Source organism: Chiloscyllium plagiosum, unplaced genomic scaffold (assembly GCF_037043375.1).
Source record: "Chiloscyllium plagiosum isolate Xiang-an unplaced genomic scaffold, Cpla_swu_hap1 HiC_scaffold_10, whole genome shotgun sequence".
Lineage (NCBI taxonomy): Eukaryota > Metazoa > Chordata > Chondrichthyes > Orectolobiformes > Hemiscylliidae > Chiloscyllium > Chiloscyllium plagiosum.
This window is the reverse complement of record NW_028270148.1, coordinates 4,414,022-4,441,958: the sequence shown is the minus strand read 5'-3', so window position 1 is coordinate 4,441,958 and position 27,937 is coordinate 4,414,022. Positions and strand designations below refer to the sequence as shown.

Here is a 27,937-nt window from a genome sequence, read left to right as displayed (position 1 = left end):
TACTGGAATCATCTTTTGCATATCCACTCAGTATTCTGTAAGTTTCAATCAGTTCCTTCCCATCGGGTACAGCCCTCAAATCCTCAACTCTCCTTATGTGACAAGTCCTTTATCTCTAGGATCATTCTTGTAAACCTCCTCTGAACAATGCTGGCACATCCTTCCATAGATACGGGACCCAAAACTGCTCACAATATTCCAAATGTGGTCTGACCAGAGCCTTATACAGTCTCAGCAGGACATCCCTGCTCTTGTATTTTAACCCTCTTGAAACAGATGTTGACATTGCATTTACCTTCCTAGCTGCCATCTGAACCTGATGTTAAGAGAATCCTGAACTAAAACTCCCAAGTCCCTTTGTGCCTTAGATTTCCAAAGCTTTTCCCCATTTAGAAAATGGTCTACATATCTATTCTACCTATCAAAGCGCATAACCTCACACTTTGAATATTGTATTCCATCTGCCATTTCTTTGCCCACTCTCCCAGCCTGTCCAAGTTGTTCTGTAGCCTCCCTGCCTCCTCAACACTACCTGTCCCTCCACGTATCTTTGTGTCATTTGCAAACTTAGCAACAATGCCTTCAGTTCGTTTGTCTTGATTATTAATGTATAACGTGAATAGTTGTCGTCCCAACACTGACCCTGTGGAATTCCACTAGTCATCGGCAGCCACCCTGAAAAAGACTTCTTTATTCCCACTCTCTGCCTTCTGCCAGTCAGCCAATTCTCTATCCATGCCAGTACCTTGTCCCTAATACCAAGGGCTCTTATCTTATTTAACAGCCTCCTTTGCAGCATCTTGTCAAAGGCCTTTTGGAAATCCAAATAGATCATGTCTGAAGCTCTCCTTTGTCTAACTTGCTCATTACCTCCAAAGAATTTGAACAGATTTGTCAGGCATGGTCTCCCCTAGATAACGATGTGCTGACTCAGCCCTATTTTACTCTGCACTTCTAAGGACTCTGATCCCAGCATGATTCAGATGAAGCCTGTCCCATTGGAACAGCTCCCTCCTTCCAATGTCCCATGAATTCAAATCCGTTTCTCCCACACCAATCTTTGAGTAACTTGTTTACCTCTTTATGCATTTGCCCACACATTCAGCCTGTCCAATTCAAATTGAAGCATCTCTGCATCCTCCTCACAGCTTACCCTCCCACCCAGCTTTGTGTCACCTGCAAAGTTGTAGATAATATATTTAGTTTTCTCATCCAAAGCATATCTATTGTGAATAGCTAGGTTCCTAGCACTGATCCCTATGGCACCCCACTAATCACGGCCTGCCACTCAGAAGAAGATCATGTATTTGTACTCTTTCTTTCTTCCTTCCAGTCCTCAATCCATGTCAGCACAGTACCCCTAATTTTTGGCAAACGTGAGGACTGCAGATGCTGGAAACCAGAATTTAGATCAGAGCGGTGCTGGAAAAGCACAGCAGGTCAGGCAGCATCCGAGGAGCAGGAAAATCGAAGTTTTGGGCAAAAGCCCTCCCCTAATCCCATAAGCTTTAAATTTACATGCTAATTTCTCATGTGGGACCTTATTGAATGCCATATTAATGAGTTGTTTGCAACATAAGGAAGTCTATTAATCCTCCTCCCACATTAGATATGATGCAGAGCTGGGCTGAGGAGTGGCAGATGGAGTTCAACCCTGCCAAGTGTGAGGTTGTCCATTTTGGAAAGACAAATAAGAATGCGGAATACAGGGTTAACGGTAGGGTTCTTAGTGAGGTGGGGTCTATGTTCATAGATCTTTGAAAGTTGCCACTCAGGTGGATAGAGCTTGTAAGAAGGCCTAAGGTGTATTAGCGTTCATTAGCAGAGGGATTGAATTCAAGAGTCATGAAGTGATGTTGCAACTGTACAGGACTTTGGTTAGGCCACATTTGGAGTACTGTGTGCAGTTCTGGTCGCCTCACTTTAGGAAAGATGTGGAAGCTTTGGAGAGGGTGCAGAGAAGATTTACTAGGATGTTGCCTGGAATGGAGAATAAGTCGTACGAGGATAGGTTGAGAGTGCTAGGCCTTTTCTCGTTGGAACGGTGAAGGATGAGGGGTGACTTGATAGAGGTGTATAAGATGATCAGAGGACTAGATAGAGTAGACAGTCAGAAACTTTTTCCCCGGGTACAACAGAGTGTTACAAGGGGACATAAATTTAAGGTGAAGGGTAGAAGGTATAGGGGAGATGTCAGGGGTGGGTTCTTTACCCAGAGAGTGGTGGGGGCATGGAATGCGCTGCCTGTGGGAGTGGTAGAGTCAGAATCTTTGGTGACCTTTAAGCGGCAAATGGATAGGTACATGGATACGTGCTTAAGCTAGGACAAATGTTTGGCACAATATCGTGGGCCGAAGGGCCTGTTCTGTGCTGTATTGTTTTACGTTCTATGTTCTGTGTTCTATGTTCTATTACATGTACATTCTCCCCCTGTCACCGACTCTGCACACCCATTTAAGCCCCTCCTACAGTCCTACGTACACTCTCCCCTCTTGTCAACTGTGGTCCATGTAATGGATAGAGCTGTTAAAATTTGCAGCAGATGCAATAATATTAACTTGTACAGTTCCTTCAATGTTATTAATTTATATGGTGCCTAGGGATGCTTGAGTTAAAAAATAAATGAGCATTTTTTTAAGCTGCCTAATTGCTCAGAGACAGTTGAATTAACGCTGATAGACAAAGGGTCATTGTATAATACTCCAGATGTCAGGCTCACACCTGTGATTACAATCTGTGATGTTAATTTTAAAAACCTGGCAATCTATGGGCTAATTCTAAAATGGGTTATTCCTAAAATGACTGTATAATGTTATTCCAAGATTCTTTCTGATCTCACCTATGCCTATCTGTGTCTGAACACAGTTTGTTTGCTTGTAACTGAATTACTAATTCTGGGTCCTGACCTTGTAACTCCTGCATAAATTCATTGTCATCAAATGCATTGTCGAATTACACAGCTATTCTCCTGTCACTTTACTGAGAGATCAACGGGACATCTCAGAGAAATGGGGGAGCCTGGTACCAATCTTTGTTGAATACTCTCCTCATGGTGTCCCAGTTTCCTGATGGAATTATGGTGATAGATCGGGTGTGATCTGGTGAAAGGTCAGTAGCTAATGAACTGAGTGTAGATTCGGATCACTGCATGCTTGCCAAAATGAATGCAGTGATCCGAGTCACCAATTTTAACCCATTCTCTGATCTATTCTACCCTGATTGGCTCCTCACAACTCCCAGCATCATGAACCAATCATCATTATACTCTGTCAACACTCAATGAGGCACCGTACCCCCTCATCACCACTAACAGTGAGCTCAGCAAGGAAATGAAAATGATTTCAGAATCTCATTCCCTTTGACAGTGCAACACGCTCCGTGAACTTTCCCTTCCCTGCTGGTTCAACATTCCAATATATACTTGCACTAGCCAGCATTGTTAATACAGATCATAAATTAAAGACTTACTTAAGATATACTTAAGACTTAAAAGGAGAAATGGGACTCTGACATTAATGTCCCCTGCAATTCACTTCACTTGCTAAGTATTTTCAAATTACACAAAGAAATATACAAACAGTCATACATTTCATATAACTCGTCAACTCAGATTTCAGCCAGGCATCTCTCCAGGACAGGGACAGAGTGATTGATGCTCCATCTACCCTTTTAAACTGAAAGTAAAGCTTCCTTCACTCTTTTTCAATTAAACACTCCCAGGACTGGGACAGCACAGGGTTAGATACAGAGTAAAGCTCTTTCTAAAATGTCCCTTCTATCAAATAGTCCCAGGGTAGGTAAAGCAAGGGGTTAGATATAAAGTGAAGTTCTCTCTATACTGTACAGATCAAACACTCCCAGGACAGGGACAACATGGGGTTAGATACACAGTAAAGCTCCCTCTGCATTGTCACCATTAAACTCTCCCAGGACAGGGTCAGCACGAGGTGAGATACAGAGTAAAGTTTCCTCTACAATGTCCTCATCAAACACTCCCAGGACAGGGACAGCACAGGATTTAGATACAGAGTAAAGATCTCTACATTGTCCCCATCAGACACTCACAGGACAGCAACAGTATGGAGTTAGATACAGAGTAAAGCTACCCCTACACTATCACTATCAAACACTCCCAGGACAGGGACAGCACGGAGTTGGATACAGAGTAAAACCCACTCTACATTGTCCACATCAAATGCTTCCAAAACAGGTACAGCATGAGGTTAGATATAAAGTAAAGCTCCATATATTCTTTTAAACTAAAGGTAAAGCTACCTCTGCATACTCCCCTTCAAACACTCCCAGGACAAGGATAGCATAGAGTTAGATACAGAGTAAAGATTTCACTACACTGTCAGCATTAAACACACTGGGGACCGGTACAGCACAGGATTAGATACAGAGTAAAGCTATCTCTACGCTGTCCCCATCAAACACAGAGGCGGTACGGGGTTAGATACAGAGTGAAGCTGTCTCTACGCTCAACACTGATATAAAGTTAGCCATTTACCCCCTTTAGGATACCTGAACTTTTCAGGTGACTGTCTGTGCAGAGTTTGCACATCCTCCCTGTGTCTGCGTGGGTTTCCTCCAGGTGCTCCGGTTTCCTCCCACAGTCCAAAGATGTGCAGGATGAGTGGATTGGCCATAATTTCCCGGGATATGTAGGGTAGGTAGATTGGCCATGGGGAATGCAGGATGATGAGGGTAGGGGTGTGAGTCTGGGTGAGATACTCTTTGGAGGGTCAGTGTGAACTTGTTGGGCCAGTAGGGATTCTATGATACTGCTGGATGAGAGTCACCTATGCAGTTCTAGCTTTGTTGGTGTACTCTATTGCTGCCAGTCTTTCCTGGTACCCTCTCAATCCATTTGTGATGTTCAACTAACACACAGGAGCTTTTCCAAGGGATGGGGCATCTGATGCTGAACAAACTGAGAGACCACCTGGCAGTATCATCACCAGCTTTGTGTAGCCCCACAGAATGAGACAGGAGACCCTCACCTTTGCAGGTCAGACAGACTCCCCCCACCCCATCCCTCACACATGTCCCCTCAGTCGTAGGGACAGCAGTTCCCTCCCGGACAAGACTCCACTAACAAATGAATACAAACAAGACCCAGGGGTTGGCCTGGAGCCTTGAGATCTGCTTATATTCAAATCAAAATCATGAGCTTCTGTTCGAGATCCAGACAAATCCTCCAGGAAACCCAGAGTGGAGACTGGGGCCCACATCTCATCCCTCAGTCCCCTTTTTTGTGCAGCTTGTTTTTGACTATTCTCCTCAGGTAGATGGCTGAGCTGCCACTGCAGGCGATCAGCACGATGAAGTTCATGCACGAGATATAGACCATGCGCTCATCCCCCCGGGTGGAGAACATCTCCCGCCGGTTGCTGTAGTCCAACAACACAGCCTCCAGCTGAGCTAGCGTGCAGAGGGACAGGAACACGTGGAAGATCTGGTGGCCATGCCCCACAATGTCGAACCTTCCCGGGAAATACTTCTCTGGCATTGGGTAAGAGAAGAAGCCGGAAGCAATGACAAACAGGATGATCTGCCAGGTGTGGTACCAGACAGCATGGTCAGTGCAGCCCCGTACCCAGCAGGTGGCAATCCGGTGGACAATGGGGCTGATGTCCAGGAGGTAGGCCAGAAAGGCGGGCACCATCTGGCACACCTTCCGGGTGATGGGGTAAGGTCGCTGGAAGTGGACTTTGGAGAAACAACAGCCTAAGCAGGAGAGCCAGCCCAGGATGGCAGCAATGGGCAGGAAGAATGGGTGAATCACCTGGTGCCACTCAGGCTCCATGCAATAATAGTAATGTGCCAGGGCACTGCCATATTGGTAAGCACCCACACCCACATAGTCCAGGAAGTAGAAAGAGTAATGGGCAAGCTCCGACTTGGACTGGAAGAGATGGGCTAGCACACTGCAGGACAGGTAAGTGACACAGGCAACCACGAAGAAGCAAAGTGGGAGGCTGTAGACGGTGGGGAATGGCGAGGTTGTCTCCAGGAATGCTCGGAAACGGACCACAAGCACCAGAACAGCCAGCAGGTGAGTCCAGACATTGAGTGCCTCATTGTGTTGCTGGAAGAGGCTGAGAAGGTAGTATTTCCAATCCTGCTCCACCTTCCGATAGCCACTGTGGATGTAGGGCTCCCGGAAGAGCATGGGCACGTCATTGTCAGTCACGGTGCTGGGCACCCTTGGTAGAATCTCCTCCAGGATGTGCTGGGGGTTGATGGTGATGGCATTCAGTCTCTCTAGGATACCACCAACCACATGGCTGCCAAGGGAATTCTTCAGTTTCATTTCACAAACCATTTGGACCACCTGACAGAGAGAAAGAGATAAACAAACAAGTATAAAATGACCTGATGACACACCCACCTCGATAACCTCCACCTGCTGGCCTCCCCCCCCCCCCCCCCCCTTCAGGTCCCCCAACCCATTCCACAAAGATTCATTGAATTCATTACTATTTGGGTTCATCATTACATTGCTCATTCTGACTGTTTAAGACCATGAGACATAGGAACAGAAATTAGGGCAGTCAGCCCATCGAGTCTACTCTACCATTCAATCATGGCTGTTAGGTTTCTCAACCCCATTCTCCCACTTTCTCCCCATAACCCTTGATCCCCTTGATATTCAAGAACCTATCTATCTCAGTCTTAAATATACTCAATGACCTGGCCTCCACAGCCTTCTGTGGCAGTGAATTCCACAGATTCCCCACTCTCTAACTGAAGACGTTTCTCCTTATCTCTGTTCTAAAAGGTCTTCCCTTTACACTAAGGCTGTGCCCTCAGGTCCTAGCCTCTCTTACCAATGGAAACATCTTCCCAACATCCGCTCTGTCCATGCCATTCAGTATTCTGCATGTTTCAATAACATCCCCCCTCATCCTTCTAAACTCGATCGAGTATAAACCCAGAGCCCTCAAACATTCCTTATGTGTTAAGCTTTTCATTCTAAGGACCATTCTCGTGAACATCCTCTGAACATGCTCCAAGGCCAATACATCCTTCCTGAGATGTGGGGCCCAAAACTGCACACAATACTCCAAATGTGATCTGACCAAAACCTTATAGAGCCTCAGAAGTACATCCCTGCTTTTATATTCAAGTCCTCTCAAACTAAATGCCATCAACGCATTTGCCTTCCTAACTACTGACTCAACCTGCAATTTTACATGAGAGAATCCTGGACTAGAATGCCCAAGTCTCTTTGCACCTCAGACTTCTGACGTTTCGCCACATTTAAAAAATAGTCCTTGCCTCTATTCTTCCTACCAAAGTGCATGACCTCACATTTTCCCACTCTACCTGCCACTTCTTTGCCTACTCTCCTAACCTGTCCAAATCCTTCTGCAGTCTCCTTGCCTCCTCAATGCTACCTGTCCCTCTACATATCTTTGTATCATCTGCAAACATAGCCAGAATGCCCTCAGTTCTTTCATCTAGATCGTTAATGTTTAATAAAGTGTTTAACCAGCATCGCCGATGTCAATCCCACTTTCCTGCCAAATTCTACATCTTCTTCCATTTATTTAAAATGCCAAACCCATTCCCTCGATAAAAGCCATTTTGTGCCAGTATGCCAACAGCATCAGATAGAGGCCATTCTTTCCCACAGCCTGCTCCATCAGTGAGGACTTGGTCTTAGCATCACCCCCATCCAGCTTTTGTTCTGTGTGCCTTCACAATGAGAACCTACCCTGGTCTTAAGCACTTCCTGCAAGCGTCATCACCAGCACTATGGGAGAGAAGGCTCCAGATTTCCACACCACTCTGTGTGGGGTGAAGTTCAATCCAATATGGACTACCCAAACAGAGGAAATTGTCTCCATGTCTATCCTGATTATTTAAAGCACCTTAATCTAAAAACAAAGAACTGCTAAAGCTGGAAATCGGAAACAGAAACAGAAATTGTTGAAGAAACTCAGTAAGTCTGGAGAAAGAAGCACAATCAACATTTTGAATCCACTGACCTCTCTTCAGAACAGAAAGCACTGGAGGAAGTGATATTTCTCCTGGTAACAGAGATGGTGAGGGGAAATAAATAGGGGACATGGAGATGGTGGCTGGAGGGATACTGAAACAAAGGGTGAGGCAAACAAACAGATGGCTAATGATAAGCCAAAAAAGAGAGCTAAGTGCTGAGTGAGTGCTAATGAGAAGTATACAGGGTTGAAACTGGGTTTGGTTGCGGTGGGAGTAACCTCCCACACAGGACAGAATCTCATGGTGTGGGAGGTGGGTAAAGAACATAGAGGAGGATGTTCATGCTCTGAAATTGTTCAACTCAGTGTTGAATCCTGAAGGCTGCAATATACTGTGGTGGAAGATGAGATGCTGTTCTTCCAGCTTACAATGAGGCTGACTGGAGCACCGCAGCAAGCTCGAGGCAGAGATGTTGGTGGGGTATCACAGTAGCGTGTGACAGGCAACTGGAAGTTCAGGGTCATTTCTGTGGTCAAAACGTGGGTGTTCTGCAAAGCGGTCGCCCAGTCTGTGATTTGACTCCCTATGCAGAGAAAGCCATATGGTGAGCAATGAATATAGTGGACAAGATTGAGTGAAGTGGAGGAAAATTGTATGTTACAGCCTTCAGGTCTCAACATTGAGTAGAACAATCTCAGAGCATGAACTCCCCCCTCTATGTTCCTCACCTTCCTCCCACACCCCAAGGTCCTATCCTGTATGGCTTACTCCCAGCTCAGACAACCCGGTTTCAAACCTTTCCAGTTCTTGTCAACATCCCAGTGAGCAGTTATCTCTCCCCCTCTCTTGGCTGATTATCAGCTAACTCTTCCATTAACTCCAATTCTTTCTGTCCACATATGCTGCCAGACAAGCTGAGTTTCTCCAATCTATTTTTCCAATCAACCTGTTCAGCGATGTTATGACACACCTCTGGAGTAGGTGGGACTTGAACCCAGGACTCCCAGTCTGGGGTAAGGACACTACCACTGAGGGTCTCCTGAGTTTCTCCAACAATTTCAGTTTTTATTTAAAAGTCCTGCATGAGATCACTACTCAAGAGTGAGTACTCAAGAATCATCTCTGCAGCCCATTGGTACAACAAGCCTTCAACCCACTATGGCATTTCGGTGAGTCTGTAATTTGTCCTTTCTGTTAGGGTGGTGTCCAGAATTGAACAGTGACTCCAAATGTGGACAAAGCATAAGATAACCGATGAATAACTTGCTCCCCTTAAGGTCATGAACCATTTAGATTATGTTCTGTATGAGCATCAACAATCACTTGAAGCTTAGTGATTGTCCGCAGCTCTGTTGCTTTGACGAAATGTTTCCAGTTTCTATTTCTCAGATTCAAAGTAGATAACCTCACACTTCCTCACATAATATTCAATTGGTCAAAATGTTTCTCATTTAGAATCACAAAATCCCTACAGTGTGGAAACAGGCCATTTGATCCAACAAGTCCACAGCAACCCACCAACGAGTATTCCACTCTGACCCATTCCCATACCCTATTACTTTACATTTCCCCTGATGAATGTACCTAACCTACACTTTACTGAACACTATGGACAATTTAGCATGGCCAATCCACCTAACCTGCACATCTTTCAACTGTGGGAGGAAACTGGAGCATGCAAATGAAACCCACACAGAATGTGCAAACTCCACACAGCCAGTTGCCCGAGGCTGGGCTCAAACCTGAGTACCTGGCACTGTGAGGCTGCAGTGCTAACCATTGAGCCACTGTATTCCCTGGTTTATTTAAACTGCCTACATTCCTCTGCAACCCCTACCCAACACGGGGGTATCAGTTCACTCACATAGTCATCCTTCCATCCAGTTGACAAGGTCTGACTCACCAGATCACTGGAGAATTACACACATCAGCTTACAGTGTGATCATTCACTCGGTGACAGAGGTCTCTCCCTTCCTGCATTACTGAGAGCCATCTCCCAGGAGATTCTGGCAGGTACAGGTCTTATGAAGGTGATTCCTAGCCCCTATGGCTCTGTACATAACTCCAAAACAATGGGTCACCTGAGACTACACCTCCTGATGTCGCTGCACATCTTCAGCTCTTATGATTGTGTAAATTAAGCAAGAGTAGGCCATTCAGCCCATTGACCCTGCTTCGCCATTCAATATAATTGTGGCTGAATTCCACTTTCTGTCAGCTTTCTTTTTACCTTGACTCATTCAAAAATCTCTTTACCTCATCCTTAAGTGTACAGTATTCAGCAATGCTGCCTCCACCACTCTCTGGGAAGGGAATTCCACAGACTACTGACTCTCTGAGAGAAGAGATTCCTCCTCATCTCCACCTCTTTATGGTTAAACAGTGTCCCTAGTTCTAGACTATTCACCAATGAAGGGAAACATCCTCCCAACATCCACACTGCAAAGTCATCTCAGAATCTGATGCTTTTCAATAAAGTCATGTCTCTTTTTTCTATGATGTGGAGGTGCTGGTGTTGGATTGAGGTGGACAAAGTTAAAAAGTTACCTAGTTACCTGATGAAGGATCAGTGCTTCGAAAGCTTGTACTTTCAAATAAACCTGTTGGACTATAACCTGCCGTTGTGTGATTTTTCTCTTTTTTTCTAAACTCCAATGAACATAGGCCCAGCCTCATAAGACAAAATTGACCTTCTTCTCTGGAATGAGTCTGGCAAATTTTCACTGAATTGGATCCAATACAAGTACATCCCTCTTTAAAGATGACGGCCAAAGCTGCTTCAGATACTTGAAGTGCACTCTCGCAGAGTGCACTTTCATAGGGTGGCACAATGGCTAGCACTGCTGCCTCACAGCACCAGGGTCCCAGGTTTGATTCCAGGCTCGCGTGACTGTCTGTGTGGAGTTTGCACATTCTCCCCGTGTCTGCATGGGTTTTCTCTGGGTGCTCTGGTTTCCTCCCATGGTCCAAAGATGTGCAGGCCAGGTCAATTGGTCATGTTAAATTGCCCATAGCGTTAGGTGCATTAGTCAGAGGAAAATGGGTCTGGGTGGGTTACTCTTTGGAGGATCAGTGTAGAAGGGCCTGCTTCCACGCTGTAGGGAATCTAAGATGCCCTGTGCAGCTGCAGCTTTGCTTCCTTTCATACACATTTTGCAATAAGCGTTAATATTCTATTTCCCTTCCTAATCATTTGCTGTACCTTTAAGGGTAACCTTTTATGATTGTTGTACAATGACAGGATCCCCTTGTACTGCAGTGGTCTGAATTCTGTCTCCATTTAAATAATAGGTTGCTTTTCACTCTGATCCCTCAAAGTGCACAACCTCATTTATTCCCAAATTAAACTCCACCTGCCAATATTTTGCGAGCTCACATAACCCCAAGACATCTGGTTTAGGGATATTTCAGGTGGGTTTGAGTGTATGTTGTGGGGTCTCATTGGCAGGACTGATTTCTCTAAGGAGGCCTTGTAAAATTATAACCAAGTAGCCTATGGTGGGGTGGGGGGTGTTTGGTGATCCCACCTGTCAAGAGGGGGGACCCAGAGGACAGCACCTACTCATTGGGCACAGCCTCTGAGGAGCTGCTGCCTGTTACACTCACCCAAGGCCCAGGATCACCCTGGCACCTAGGCTAGATTGAGGGAGGAAGGGAGCAGGTATTGTAGGGTAGTGGGAGGTCAAAGGGGAAGGGGTTGGGGGAGGAAAGGTGGCTGGGGAGGGGATCAGTAGCCAAGGGGTATGAATAGCACTCAGTGGGAGTCATTTTGTAAGGTTTTAACAACAGGTTAGACGGAAATCCAGGATGAGCAACCAAGTTCAAATCAGTGACCTCACAGGTAAACTGTAAATTTATTGCCTCGTAATAGCTACGATAGAGTCATTGAGATGTACAGCATGGAAACAGAACTTTCGGTCCAACTTATCCATGCCGACCAGAAATCCTAAATTAATTTAGTCCCATTGCCAGCAATTGACCCATATCCCTCTAAACTCTTCTTATTCATATACCCATCAAGATGCCTTTTAAATGTTGCAATTGTACCAGCCTCCACCACTTCCTCTGGCAGCTCATTCCATACATGCACGACCCTCTGTATTAAAACATTATCCCTCACGTCCCTTTCAAATCTTTCTCCTCTCACCTTAAATGTATGCCTTCTAGTTTTGGACTCCCCCACCCCAGGGAATAGACTTTGTTTACTTACTTACCCTATCCATGCCCCTCATGATTTTATAAAAGTCTATAAGGTCACCCCTCAGCCTCCGACGCTCCAGGGAAAATTGCCCCTGCCTATTCAACCTCTCCGTACAGCTTAGGCCCTCCAATGCCGGCAACATCCTTGTAAATCTTGTCTGAACTCTTTCAAGTTTCACAACATCCTATAGCAGGGAGACCAAAATTGCAGGAAGTATTCCAAAAGTGGCCTAATCATTGTCCTGTACAGCCGCAACATGACCTCTCAACTCCTATACTTAATGCACTGACTAATAAAGGCAAGCACACCCAATATCTTCTTCACTATCCTGTCAACCTGGGACTCCACTTTCAAGCAACTATGAACCTGCACTCCAAGGTTTCTTTGTTCAGCAGCACTCCCCAGGACTTTATCATTAAGTGTATAGTCCTGCCCTGATTTGCCTTTCCAAAATGCAGCACCTCAGATTTATCGAAATTCTATCTGTCACTCCTCAGCTCATTGGCCATCTGATCCAGATCCTGTTGTATTGTGAGGTAACCTTCTTTACTGTCCACTATGCCTTAAATTTTGGTGTCATTTACTAACTATACCTCCTATATCCACATCGATATCATTTACATAAATGACAAAAAGCATTGGGCCCAGCACCGATCCTTGTGGCACACCACTGGTCACACGTTCCCAGTCTGAAAAGCAACCCTCCAACTCTCCACCCTCTGTCTTCTTCCTTCAAGCCAGTTCTATATCCAAATAGCTAGTTCTCCCTGTATTTCATGCGATCTCACCTTGCTAACCAGTCTACCTTTAGGAACCTTGTCAAACACCTTACTGAAATCTATATAGATCATGTCCACAGCTCTGCCCTCATCAATCCTCTTAATTATTTCTTCAAAAAAATTCAATCAAGTTAATAAGACATGATTTCCCATGTAAAAAGCCTTGTCTATTTACACTGTCCATGCCCTCATGATTTTATAAACCTCTATAAGGTCACCCCTTAACATCAATGCTCCAGGGAAAACAGCCCAGCCTATTCAGCCTCTCCCTATAGCTCAAATGCTCCAACCTTGGTACATCCTTGTAAATCTTTTCTGAATCCGTTCACTAGGAAGGAGACCAGAATTGCGCATAATACTTAAATTCACAGAGTATCCAAAACAAGGGAAATGAGCTTGCAGCACAGATTGAAATTGGCAGGTACAATGCTGTGGATATCACAGAGACGTGGCTGCAAGTGGATTAGAATTGGGAACTGAATATCCAAGGATACACATCACATCGAAAGGAAAGAGGAGGTGGGTTGCTCTGTTCGTAAGGAATTAAATCGTTAACAAGAAGCAATATAGGGTGAGAAGGTGTAGAATCTGTGTGGGTGGAGTTGAGGACACAGGGAGTTATGTACAGGTCTGTACTCCCTGATGGGAGTTACGTACAGGCCTCCCAGCATTGGTCAGGATGTGGGGAAGAAAAGAAATCAGAAGATATAAAGGGTGGGTAAGAAAGGCACTATTACTGTAATCAAAACAGAAGTTGCTGGAAAAGCTCAGTAAGTCTGACAGCTTCTGTGAAGAGAAATCAGAGTTAATGTTTCAAGTCGGGTGACCCATCCTCAGAACTCGGATTGCTCTCCACAGCTATTGCCAGACCTGCTGAGCTATTCCAGCATCTTCTGTTTTAGTTTCTGAGTTACAGCATCCGCAGGTCTTTCAGTTTTTATTTACTATCACAGGAATCACAGGGACTGGGAAAATCAGTTTTTTAAAAATATTCCTTCATGGGCTGAGAGCATTGCTATCTGGGCCAGCATCTATTGCCCATCCCTAATTTCCCAGACTGCAGTTAAAGGGGCACTCACATTGCTGGGGGTCTGGAGTCACATGTAGGCCAGACCAGGTAAGGATGGCAGTTTCCTTCCCTACAGAGCATTAGTGACCCAGATTAGTTTTTCCGACAATCAACAATGGATTCATGGTCATCAGTAGACACCTAATTCCAGATTTTTATTGAATTCAACTTCGCCACCTACCATTGCGGGATTTGAATCCAGGTTCGTGGAACATCATCGTGGTCTCTGGATTAACAGTTCAACAATAATACCACTAAGTCATTGCCTCCCCAGGGTTGGTAGCAGATCTCAAGAAAAGAAATTTGTGGAATGCCTACAAGATGGTTTTTGGAGCAGCTTGTGGTAGATCCCACGAGGGAACAGGCAGGTCTGGATTCGGTGATATGTAATGAGGCAGACATGATTAGGGAGCCTAAAGTGAAGGGAACCCCTAGGGGTCAGTGACCATAGTATGATCACATTCCCCCTACAGTTTGAGAGGGAGAAGCTGGAATCAGATGTAACGGGATTACAGTTGAGTAAAGATAACTACAAAGACATGAGGGAGGAGCTGATCAGAATTGTTTGAAAGAGGGACCCTGGCAGGGAAGATGGCAGGCTAGCAATGGCAGGGGTTTCTGGGGGTAATTTGGGAGGCACAGCAGAGATTCATCCCAAGGAAGAAGAAACAAACTAAGGGGGGAATGCGACAACCATGGCTGATGAGGGAAGCCAGGAAATCAGCATAAAAGCAAAAGAGAAAGCATACAATATGGTGAAGATTAGTGCATAGCCAGAGGATTGGGCAGCCTTTAAAAATCAGCATGGGACAACTAAAGTAGCAATAAGGGGGGAGACAAGATGAAATATGACACTGAGCTATCTCATGAGACATAAGAATGCAAGATGTTTATTTTAGACATCTAAAAGGTAAGAAAGAGGCAAGAGTGGATATTGGACCATAGGAAAATGAGGCTGGAGAAATAGTAATGGGGAAACTAAGAAATGACAGAGGAACTAAATAGGTACTTTGCATCAGTTTTCACAGTGGAAAATCCCAACAGCATACCAGAACTTAAAGAGAATCAGGGTGCAGAGGCAAGTGTAGTAGCCAGCACTAAGGAGGAGGTACTGGGTGAGCTGAAATGTTTGAAGGAGGATAAATCACCCAGACCCCCCCCCCCCCACCCGGAAGAACTATCCTCAGGGTTTGAAGGAGATGGCTGAGGAGATTGTGGAGGTATTGGTAGTGACCTTTCAGGAAACATTAGAGTCAGGGAAGATCCCAGACGACTGGAAAGTAGCTAATGTAATAACTCTGTTTAAAAAGGAAAGAAGGCAGAAAACAGGAAACTAGAAATTAACGACACGTTAACATGCCTTTAAACCTTAGTCATTGGTAAGATTTTAGAATCTATTACTAATGATGAGATTGGCGTACTTGGAAGTGCCTGGCAAAAAAGGGTGGAGAAAGTGAGGACTGCAGATGCCGGAGATTAGAGCCAAGAGTGTGGTGCTGGAAAAGCACAGCGTGTCAGGCAGCATCCGAGGAGCAGGAGAGTTGATGTTTCGGGCAAAAGCCCTTCATCAGGAATGAGGCTGGGAGCCTCGGGAGTGGTGAGATAAATGGGAGGGGGTGGGGTTGAGGGAAAGGTAGCTGAGAGTGCAATAGGTGGATGAAGGTGGAGGTAAAGGTGATAGGTCGGAGGGGAGGGCGGTGCAGATAGGTGCGAAGGAAGATGGACAGATGGGACAGGTGATGAGGACGGTGCTGAGCTGAAGGTTGGAACGGGGGTAAGGTCCGGGGAGGGGAAATGAGGAAACTGGTGAAGTCCACATTGATGCCCTGGGGTTGAAGAGTCCCGAGGCGGAAGATGAGGTGTCCTTCCTCAGGCGTTGGGTGGTTAGAGTGTGGTGATGAAGGAGGCCCAGGACCTGCAGGTTGTTGGCGAACTGGGAAGGGGAGTTAAAGTGTTCAGCGAAGACGGGGTGGGGTTGGTTGGTGTGGGTGTCCCGGAGATGCTCTCTGAAGCACTCTGTGAGTAAGTGTCCTGTCTCCCCAATGTAGAGGATACTGCATCGGGAGCAATGGATAGAGTAGGTGATGTGTATGGAAGTGCAGATGAAACTCTGATGGATGTGGAAGGCTCCTTTGGGGCCTTGGATGGAAGTGAGGGGGGAGGTGTGGGCGCAATGTTTGCAATTCCTGTGGCGGCAGGGGAAGGTACCAGGAGGGGACGGTGGGTTGTTAGGGGGCACGGACCTGACCAGCTATTCGCAGGAAAGCGGATAGGGGGGGGGAGGATAATATCACCTTTACCCCCACCTTCATCCACCTACTGCACTCTCAGCTACCTTCCCCCCAGCCCCACCCCTCTCCCACATATCTCTCCACCCCGAGGCTCCCAGCCTCATTAGTGATGAAGGCTTTTGCCAAAAATGCTGATTTTCCTGCTCCTCGGATGCTGCCTGACCTGCTGTGCTTTTCCAGCACCACACATTTGGCTGTAAAATAGTCAATATGGCTTTGTTAAGGAGAGGCCATGCCTGACAAATCAGTTAGGATTCTTTGCTGAGTTAATGAGCAAGTTAGACAAAGGAGAGCCAGTGGATGTGATCTATTTAGATTTCTAGAAGGCCTTTTTCAAGGTGCTGCACAGCAGGCGGTTAAATAAGATAAGAGTCCCATAGTGTTAGGGGCAAGGTACAGGCATGGATAGAGGATTGGTTGACTGGCAGAAAGCGAAGAGTGAGGATAAAGGGGTCTTTTTCAGGAGGACACCTGGTGACTCATGGAGTTCCACAGGGGTCAATGTTGGGACCACAACATTAGAGATCTGGACAAAATAACTGAAAGCATTATTACTAAGTTTGCAGATGACACAAAGATAAGTGGAACGACAGGTGGTATTGAGGAATCGGGGAGGCTGTAGAAGGACTTGGACAGGCTGGGAGAGTGGGCAAAGAAGTGACAAATAGAACACAATGTGAGAAAGTGAGAGATTATGCACTTTGGAAGGAAGAATAGAGGCATAGACTATTTTCTGATTGTAGAAAGACTTCAGAAATCGGAAGCACAAAGAGACTTGGGAGTCCTTGTTCAGAATTCTCTTCAGGTTAACCTGCAGGTTCAATTGGCAGTTAGGAAGGCAAATGCAATGTTCACATTCATTTCAAGAGGGCAAGAATCCAAGAGCAGAGATGCATTGCTGAGACTATAGAAGGCTCTGGTCAGACATTTGGCCTCCATACCTAAGGAAGGATATGCTGGCCTTAAAGAGGTTTACAAAAACAATCCTGGGGATGAGGACTCTGGATCTGCACTTGATGGAGTTTAGAAGGGGAGAGATCTGGTTGAAACTTACAGAATGCAGAGAGGCCTGGATAGAGGGGACAAGGAGAAGATGTTTCCCTAATGGAGATACTCGGACCCAAGGGCACAACCTCAGTGAAGGGTTGACCTTTGAGAACTATAACTGAGATGAGGAGGAATTTCTTCACCCAGAGGGTGTTGAATGTATGGAACTCATTGGAGCAGAAGGCTGTGGAGGCCAAGACATTGCCTGTATTTAAAACAGAGGTTCTTGATTGGTAAGAAGATCAAGAATTACAGGGAAAGACAGGAGAATGGAGGAGAGAAACGTATCAGCCATAATCAAATGGCAGAGGAGACTCAATGGGCTGAAAACTTAATTTGCTCCTGTATCTTATAGTCTTACGGTGTCAAATTTGTCTCTTTGAGTCCTCCTCACACTTAATCTTACAACCCATTCTATATCATCAACTACAATATCTAGAGCCCATCATTGAAGTCATAAGAATCATACAACATGGATACAGACCTTTTGGTCCAAACAGTCCATGCTGAACATAATCCTAAACTAAACTAGTCCCTTCTGATCTATATTCCTCCAAACATTTTCTATTCATGTGCTTATCCAAATGTCTTTTTAATATTGTAACTACCCATATCCACCAATTCCTCAGGAAGTTCATTCCACGCATGAACTGGCCCCTGATTTATTTTTTAAACCTTTCCCCATACCTTTAAAATATGCCCTGTACTCTTGAAATCCCTTATCTGAGAGAAAAGACAAGTACCATTAATTCTATCTATACCCCTCACTATTTTATAAACCTCTAGAAAGTAACCCCCCAACCTCCTACACTGCAGTGAAAAACGTCCTAGCCTTTGCAGCCTTTCTTTATAACTCAAACTTTCCATACACAGCAACATCCTGGCAAATCTCTTCTGAACCCTCTCCACTTTAATAATATCCTTCCTATAACTGGGAGACCAGGACTGGACACAGTATTCCAGAAAAGGCCTCAGCAATACAACTTCAACATGACATTCCAACACCTACATTAAAAGGACTGAGCAATGAAGGCAAGCATGCTAAACAACTTTTTAACCATCCTGTCTGTATGTGACACAAATTTCAAAGAATTATGTACCTGAATTCCTAGGTCCCTCTGTTCTTCAACACTAGCCAAGGCCCTGCCATTAATTGTATAAGCCCTAGCCATGTTGGGTGGAGATTGCAGATTGTGGAGGCCCCCAGCACTGATACATACAGGAAGCTTTCCACTCTTTACAGCTTGAGACTGACCCAGTTAGCTCCAATCTCTATTTCCTGGACATTAGTCAAACCTTCCTCACTACTGTCAGAGCAAAACCTACGTTAGCTGGATGAGTGGGTTGTGAAGCATGGTGATACCTACAGCGTGGGTTCAATTCCCATACCTGGACTCTCCTTCATAACCTCTTCCCTTGCTATGGTTCTGTTCGCCGAGCTGGAAGTTTTTGTTGCAAACGTTTCGTCCCCTGTCTAGGTGACATCCTCAGTGCTTGGGAGCCTCCTGTGCAGCGCTTCTGTGGTGTTTCCTCCGACATTTATAATGGCCTGTCCCTGCCGCTTCCGGTTGTCAGTTTCAGCTGTCCGCTGTAATGGCCGGTATACTGGGTCCAGTTCGATGTGTTTGTTGATGGAGTTTGTGGATGAGTGCCATGCTTCTAGGAATTCCCTGGCTGTTCTTTGTTTGGCTTGCCCTATAATGGTAGTGTTGTCCCAGTCGAATTCATGTTGCTTGTCGTCTGTGTGTGTGGCTACTAGGGATAGCTGGTCATGTCGTTTCGTGGCTAGTTGGTGTTCATGGATGCGGATCGTTAGCTGTCTTCCTGTTTGTCCTATATAGTGTTTTGTGCAGTCCTTGCATGGGATTTTGTATACTACATTAGTTTTGCTCATGCTGGGTATCGGGTCCTTCGTTCAGGTGAGTTGTTGTCTGAGTGTGGACCCAATATACCGGCCACTACAGCGGACAGCTGAAACTGACAACCGGAAGCGGCAGGGACAGGCCACTATAAATGCTGGAGGAAACACCACAGAAGTGCTTCACAGGAGGCTCCCAAGCACTGAGGATGTCACCTAGACAGGGGACGAAACGTTTGCAACAAAAACTTCCAGCTCGGCGAACAGAACCACAGCAACGAGCACCCGAGCTACAAATCTTCTCACAAATTTTGAACCTCTTCCCTTGCCTGAGGCATGGTGACACTCAGGATAAACCAACATCAATCATCTCTCCCAAATGAGAAAGGCAACTTGACTTTGACTATCACTGCAATCCCCATTCCCTCATCAATATTAGCATCCTTTATCTAGTACAGTAATATTTTATGTATCTCCTTCTGGACTGACTTTTGCAAATTCTACTTATTCCTCTTTGCACATCCGACCTGCCCTCCTTATCACTACTTCCTTCCCTGACACACTCAATAATTCCCAGATACTTCAACAGAGTCCTCCTCTCTCAGAGTTAATCCAGTGAGCTGAAATTATGAACACCAGCTCCCAGAGTAAATCCAGTGGATTTAAATTTGGAACACCAGATCACGCAGGAGGTTTCTGAAGCAGAATGTATGAAATCTCTGATGTTCTGGTTTTAACTGACCAACCATTGTACAGAACATCAATCTGTTGCAGTTGTTTTGGTTCGAACATGTTGGATCCATGTTTTCAGGCACAGAGCTGGAATCCCACATTTTCTTTACAGAATCCCTACGGTGTGGAAATAAGTCATTTGGCCCAACAAAGCAAAAGTGAGGACTGCAGATGCTGGAGATTAGAGTCAAGAGTGGAAAAGCACAGCAAGTCAGACCGGATCCAAGGAGCAGCAGAATCACCACTTTGGACAAAAGCCCTTCATCAGGAAACTAAGAAGGGCTTTTGCCTGAAACGTCGACTCCCCTGCTCCTTGGATGCTGCCTGACCTGCTGTGCTTTTCCAACACTACACTCTCAACATTTGGCTCAACAAGTCCACACTGACCTTCTGAAGGGTACCCCACTCAGACCCATTCCCATTCTCCTATTACTCTACATTTCCCCTGACTAATGCACCTAACATATACATCCCTAAACAATTATGGGGAATTTAGCATGGCCAATTCACCTAACATGCACATCTTTGGACTGTGGGAGGAAACCAGAGCACGTGGAGGAAACCCACACAGACACAGGGAGAATGTGCAAACTCCACACAGACAGTCACCCGAGGACCCACAGAGCTGGAAACGCACATTATCTTCTTCCATTCCGAACTCCAGAAGCTAGGCACAGCACAGAAAAGAGAAAACGTTCACTTTGTGATAATTAAACGGAGTCAGATACGAAAATAGCAACAGACCCACATCAATGACAAATGTCCCAGTGAGCAACATTTGGAAAAAGCAAACAAAACGATTCCTGATATCCATCCCCATAAGAAACTGTTTGGGAATCACATACACTGACAGGTCTTGTCACACGTACACTGACAGACCCTACTATACATACACTGCCAGACCCGGGCACACATACACTGACAGATCCTACTATACATACACTGACAGACCCTGTCTCACTGACCCAGACAGACCCTGTCTCACACACACTGACAGACCCTGTCTCACTGACCCAGACATATTCTAATTCACTAACCCAGACAGACTCTGTCTCACTGACCCAGACAGTCTCACTAACACAGATAGACCCTGTCTCACATACACTGACAGACCCTGTCTCGCTAACCCAGACAGACCCTGTCTCACTAACCCACAGACTGGCTCACTAACCCAGATAGATCCTGTCTCACACACACTGACAGACCCTGTCTCACTGACCCAGACAGATCCTGTCTCACTAACCCACAGACTGTCTCACTAACCCAGACAGATCCTGTCTCCACACACTGACAGACCCTGTCTCACTGACCCAGACAGACCCTATCTCACACACACTGACAGACCCTGTCTCACTGACTCAGACACACCCTGTCTCACATACACTGACAGACCCTGTGTCACTAACCCAGACAGACCCTGACTCACACACACTGACAGACCCTGACTCACACACACTGACAGACCCTGTCTCACGGACCCAGACAGACCCTGTCTCACACACACTGACAGACCCTGTCTCACTGACCCAGACAGACCCTGTCTCTCACACACACTGACAGACCCTGTCTCACACACACTGACAGATCCTGTCTCACACACACTGACAGACCCTGTGTCACTAACCCAGACAGACCCTGACTCACACACACTGACAGACCCTGACTCACAGACCCTGTCTCACACACACTGACAGATCCTGTCTCACACACACTGACAGACCCTGTCTCACTGACCCAGACAGACCCTGTCTCACACACAACGACAGACCCTGACTCACAGACCCAGACAGACCCTGCCTCACACACACTGACAGATCCTGTCTCACACACACTGACAGACCCTGTCTCACACACACTGACACACCCTGTCTCACTGACCCAGACAGACCCTGACTCACACACACTGACAGACCCTGTCTCACTGACCCAGACAGACCCTGACTCACACACACTGACAGACCCTGTCTCACAGACCCAGACAGACCCTGTCTCACACACACTGACACACCCTGTCTCACTGACCCAGACAGACCCTGACTCACACACACTGACAGACCCTGTCTCACTGACCCAGACAGACCCTGACTCACACACAACGACAGACCCTGACTCACAGACCCAGACAGACCCTGCCTCACACACACTGACAGATCCTGTCTCACACACACTGACAGACCCTGTCTCACACACACTGACACACCCTGTCTCACTGACCCAGACAGACCCTGACTCACACACACTGACAGACCCTGTCTCACTGACCCAGACAGACCCTGACTCACACACACTGACAGACCCTGACTCACAGACCCTGTCTCACACACACTGACAGATCCTGTCTCACACACACTGACAGACCCTGTCTCACTGACCCAGACAGACCCTGACTCACACACAACGACAGACCCTGACTCACAGACCCAGACAGACCCTGCCTCACACACACTGACAGATCCTGTCTCACACACACTGACAGACCCTGTCTCACACACACTGACACACCCTGTCTCACTGACCCAGACAGACCCTGACTCACACACACTGACAGCCCTGTCTCACTGACCCAGACAGACCCTGACTCACACACAACGACAGACCCTGACTCACAGACCCAGACAGACCCTGTCTCACACACACTGACACACCCTGTCTCACTGACCCAGACAGACCCTGACTCACACACACTGACAGACCCTGTCTCACTGACCCAGACAGACCCTGACTCACAGAACCAAACAGAGTGAAAGGGACTGATCCCCACTCCTCCCAGTGTTACTGACCCTATCATTTCCAGGAAATGTGCACTGCTCTGTCTATATCTCCCTGGATCTTCAATCCAAGTTTCTCTCCCGGAGAAACTGGAATCTCTGTGAAGTAAAAAGAACTATACTGGCAATAATGAAAAGATAAACAACAGCAAAAAGAGGTTTTGAACAAGACTCCCAAACCCGGTGCAGACTGGGAGTGATCAGAACAGAAAGCAATCAGAAAACGGGTCAGTGCCAAATAACTCAGTGTGGAGGAGAGATAGTGAAATGTAATACCAAACTGCTGGAGACCAAGCGGTTTTCTGTGAAGCAGGCATTTTCTGGAGGAAAGGGTTTCCACGCTGGCGATGAAGTACTGATCTCCCTGGAGTGCTGTAATGTGTGATCACTGCCCTGCTAACTGCACTGCGATTGCGCAGGTGACAGCCCAGCCTCAGTCAAACTCCCAGTGACAACAAACACACTGAATGTCTTTGTGTCAGCACTGGGCACTTCCCACTCACTCTTACTAACCCCTCCCCATTTCATCTGAGAGTAAACAGCATATTATTTTTCCGTCTCTTCTCTCCCTCTCTCTATCTATCTCTCCCCCATTATTCGCACTGTCCCTCTTTTCCCTCTCTCTCTTTCTGCTTCCCAAACTCTCTCTTCTCCCCTCTCTCCTCCTGCCTCTCTCACTTCCTCTCTCCCTCCTTCCTTTTCTCCCTACCACCCTCTCCCTCTCTTTCTCCTCAACCCTGCCCCTCCCCGTCGCTCTTTCTCCAACCATCCCCCTCCCTCCCTCAACTCCATCCATTTCTCTGTCTCTTCCTGTCCCCTTCCCCCACCTACCTGCTGTCTTTCTGTTTCCTCCCTTTCTCTATCCACCCATCTTTCTCTCAGCTGCCCCTCCCTTCCAACCTCCTTCCCTCTCCCTGTTCTCTCTGTCTTTCTCCATCTCCCATCTTTCTCTTCCTCTCTCCCCTTCCCTTCCCTCCACACACTGTCTCTCTTCCCCTCCCTGTTTCTCTGTCATTCTCGCGCTCTCCCCCCCACTCCCCATCTCCCTCTCTTCCTCTCTCCCCTTCCCTCACCCTTTCTCTCTGTGCCTCTGACTCTCTCTCCCTGCCCATCTCTTTTTTCCTCTCTCCCTTCCTTTCCCATCTTTCTCTCTCTCTCCCTCACTCTCACTGTGTCCCTCTCTGTCTCTGTCTCCCTCTCTCCCTCACTCTCCCCTTCCCTCTGTCTCTCCCTCCTTCTGTTCCTGTCTCTCCCTCCTTCCCCCTTCTCTCTCCCTCCTTCCCTCATTCCCCCTCTCTCCCTTCCTCCCCCTCTCTCTCCCTCCTTTCCTCTCTCTCCCTGCCTCTCTCTCTCCCTCTCTCTCTCTCCCCCCCTCTCTCTCTCTCTCCCCCCCTCTCTCTCTCTCTCTCCCCCCCTCTCTCTCTCTCTCTCCCCATCCCTCTCTCACTCTCTCTCTCCGCTCTCTCTCCCCCTCTCCCATAAGACCATAAGACATAGGAGTGGAAATAAGGCCATTCAGCCCATCAAGTCCACTCTACCATTCAATTATGGCTGATGGACAATTCAATTACCTGCACTCTCCCCATATCCCTTAATTCCTTGTGAGATCAAGAATTTATCAATCTCTGCCTTGAAGACATTTTACATCCTAGCCTCCACTGCACTCCGTGGCAATGAATTCCACAGGCACACCGCTGTCTGGCTGAAAAAATATTTCCTGATTTCCGTTCTAAATTGACCCCCTCTAATTCTAAGGCTGTGCCCATGGGTCCGAGTATCCCCACCTAACGGAAACAAATTCCCAGCATCCACCCTTTCTAAGCCATGCATTATCTTATAAGTTTCTATTAGATCTCCCCTCAACCTTCTAAACTCTAACGAATACAATCCCAGGATCCTCAGCCATTCTTCGTATGTTAGGCCTACCATTCCAGGGATCATCCGTGTGAATCTCCGCTGGACACTCTCCAGTGCCAGTATGTCCTTCCTGAGGTCTGGGGCCCAAAATTGGACATAGTATTCTAAATGGGGCCTAACTAGAGTTTTAAAGTCTCAGTAGCACATCACTGCCTTTATATTCCAACTCTCTTGAGATAAATGACAACATTACATTTGCTTTCTTAGCCACAGACTTAACCTGCAAGTCAACCTTTAGTGAATCCTGGACTAGCACTCTTTCTACTTTGTACTTTGGCTTTATGAATTTTCTCACTGTTTGGAAAATAGTCCATGCCTGTATTTTTATATTCCAAATTGCAAGACTTTGCATTTGCTCATATTGAATTTCATGAGCTATTTCCTGGACCACTCTGTTAAACTGTCTAAAACTGTCCTAAACTCCCTCTCCCTCCCTCCCTCTCCCTTCCTCCCTCTCTCCCTGCCTCTCTCTCCCTTCCTCCTTCTCTCTCTCCTCCCCACTCCCTCTCTCCTCCCCACTCCCTCACTCTCTCCCCTCTCTATCTCTCTGTCTCTGTCTGTCTATCTGCCTCTCTCTTTTCTCTCTCTCTCCCCCCCATCTCTCTCCATCTCTCTCCCTGTATCCCTTGCCCTCTCTACCCCCTCTCTCCCATTTCCATCTCTCTCCCTGTCTCCCTTGCCCCCTCTCTCTCTCTCCTCCACCCCCTCTCTCCATCTCTCTCCCTGTCTCCCTTGCTCTCTCTCTCTCTCCCTGTCCCCCTCTCCATCTCTCTCTATCTCTCTCCCTGTCTCCGTTGCCCTCTCTCTCGCTCCCCCACCCCCTCTCTCCATCTCTCTCCGTCTCTCTCTCTCTTCCCCCCATCTCTCTCCGTCTCTCTCTCTCTCTCTCTCTCTCTCTCCGCCCCCCCATCTCTCTCCATCTCTCTCTCTCCCTGTCTCCCTTTCCCTCTGTCTGCTAATTGTCCACACAGCTAACAAACAGCCAACAAAGTGTGGATGCTGGAAATCAGAAACAATAGCAGAAGCTGCTGGAGAAACTCCGCAGGTCTGTCAGCATCTGTGGAGAGAGAAACAGAGTTAACATTTTGAGTTGAATGACCCTTCTTCAGAGCAAACGTGTTCTGGACAAATGCTGCCAGACCTGCTGGGTTTCTCCAGCAATTTCTGCTTTTGTTTCTGAAATACAGCAACTTTATCTGACAGTGTGAATCAGTCATTTTTACTATCATGAGCTGGTGCTGGTGCTGCCCAGTCTTTCTCAATGTGTCCGGGACTGAGAACCATGACTCACAGTCAGGAATTGGAACAGGCGGGCAAGAGCAACAGGGACATTGAAAATAATAAATAGAGAGTGGCCAAGCCAAGGAACAGGCTTGGGGAAGGCAGTCAGAGTTGTCAGCACTGATCCAGTACAAATTAGATATTTTTCAAAAACAATGTTTTGGGTCGAGCCCTGAATAACTTGGGAGATATCAAGTGGTGCATGCTGAGGGACCGCCTATGTCTAGATGCATCACAGTTCAGCAGCAACTGCTGTGCCCAGGACTGTAAGAAACTACAGAGACTTGTGAAGACAGGCCAGTCCATCACACAAACCAGCCGCCCATCCATTGACCCTGGCTACACTTCTCACTGCCTCGGAAAGGCAGCCAACATCATCAAAGACCCCTGCCATCCCAGTTATAATCTCTTCCAACCTCTTCCATCAGGCAGAAGATACAAAAACTGAAACATATGTACCAACAGGTTCAAGGACAGCCTCTTCCTCACTGTCATTAGATTGCTGACTGGACCTCTCAAATTTCTAATCTAATGCTGATTTCGCTTTATGTGCACCTTCTTTGCAGCCATAACATTGTATTCCTTGCTCTGGTCTATCACCCTATGATTTTTGTATGGTATAATCTGCCTGTACTGCACACAAAACAAACCTCTTCACTGTACCTATGTACATGTGACAATAAATCAAATTGAATTAAATGTCCTCCCAATCTGGTAAGTCCTCCACACTCTGTGCTCCTGGTTTACTGGAGGAGATTGAACACTGTGTTTGGTGAATAACTACAACTGACCATGTGACTAAGGAGTGTTTGTTGGACATAGAAGGCCATTCAGCCCATCAAAGCTGCCCTATCATTCTGTTAGAGCAGACAGACTATTAAAAATCCCACACATTCCCACATCTCTCCCCTCTATACACACAGACAAACAGACAGACACCCAAACATACATTCATTCTCAGACACACATATACGCACAGACACACTCACAGATACTCTCACACAAACACACTCACATTCTCTCTCTCTCTCACACACACACATACACACAGATATACATTGGAATTCAAATAGCTGTTTTGTACACACAGTAAACCATTCTAACACACATTCATTTGTTTGTTAGTGCTCTCTCATATACAATTGCTGACAGGCACAGTCTGACTCACATGATCTCAGACAATTAAAAAGTACAAGTTGTTCTTTTTTAAAATCCCTAGGTCACTGAAGAAGCTGTCCCTTGGCCAAGCCCAATCTGGAGTTGACCGTACTGACTGCAGAGAGGTGAAAACTCACTTATCCAACACGGTGGGCTCTCACCGAAAGTTAGAGAAATCAAGGCTTGATCCACGTGGGACCAGACTGCAGGTTCCAGCAGAAGTCAGAGTGATGTACATTGATAACCAGGGTATCAGGGAGAAACACAGAGCCAGCTGATGAATGCTGCAAAATAGCACATTTCCACTGCCTGACCTCACAGAGGCTGCTTCACATCACAAAGGAACATCAGCTGGTACCTCCTGCAAAACAAAACCCACTGAAAACAGTTTACAATCACGTGGGCTTTAGTTGAAAGCTTTACACAAACACAGAATAATTAAACACAGCCTTGTGACTTGACAGCAGCTTTGCCAGGGCCTGGTCTGTATGAAAGCCCTTGGGAGGCTGAGCATTCTCAATGATGGTGCACAGTGTGCAAGTGAACAGCAAGGTTCAATCACGGAGAATACTATAAAGGACAGAAAGCCCCCAAAAGAGGGAAAAGTGGGAAAACTAATCAGCCAGCGGCCTATTCTCAACACTCACCTGTTGAACATGTGTGCTGGAAATTATATACCTGGGTGAGGTCACATTCGGGTTGTCATGAACAGCACAATTAATTCATAGCACACTGACCCTCACAGCCTTCGAAGGCTCAGGGGTGGCCTTACAGAGGTTTATAAATCATCAGGTCTTTTCCCCAGTATAGGGGAGTTCAGAAGTAGAGGGCACAGGTTTATGGTGAGAGGGGAAAGATTTGAAAAGAGCCTGAGGGGCAACTTTT

General features: G+C 46.5%; 1 protein-coding gene across 3 annotated transcripts; it reads right to left on the bottom strand.

The window, feature by feature from the left end:
* Positions 1-65: 65 nt before the first annotated feature.
* LOC122552547 (membrane progestin receptor beta-like) lies at positions 66-27,347 on the bottom strand. 3 transcript variants are annotated; one of them, XM_087991031.1, is made up of 2 exons: positions 27,214-27,347; positions 66-6,337 (listed from the first exon to the last, which is right to left on the bottom strand). In XM_087991031.1, exon 2 carries the CDS (start codon positions 6,326-6,328, stop codon positions 5,243-5,245), a length of 1,086 nt encoding a protein of 361 aa, XP_087847157.1. In that variant the 5' UTR covers positions 6,329-6,337; positions 27,214-27,347; the 3' UTR covers positions 66-5,242. The 3 variants fall into 3 exon arrangements, with proteins under 3 accessions (XP_087847157.1, XP_043551175.1, XP_043551174.1); XM_043695240.2 differs by having other exon boundaries at positions 27,190-27,334; XM_043695239.2 differs by lacking the exon at positions 27,214-27,347 and adding an exon at positions 22,973-23,122.
* Positions 27,348-27,937: the final 590 nt, after the last annotated feature.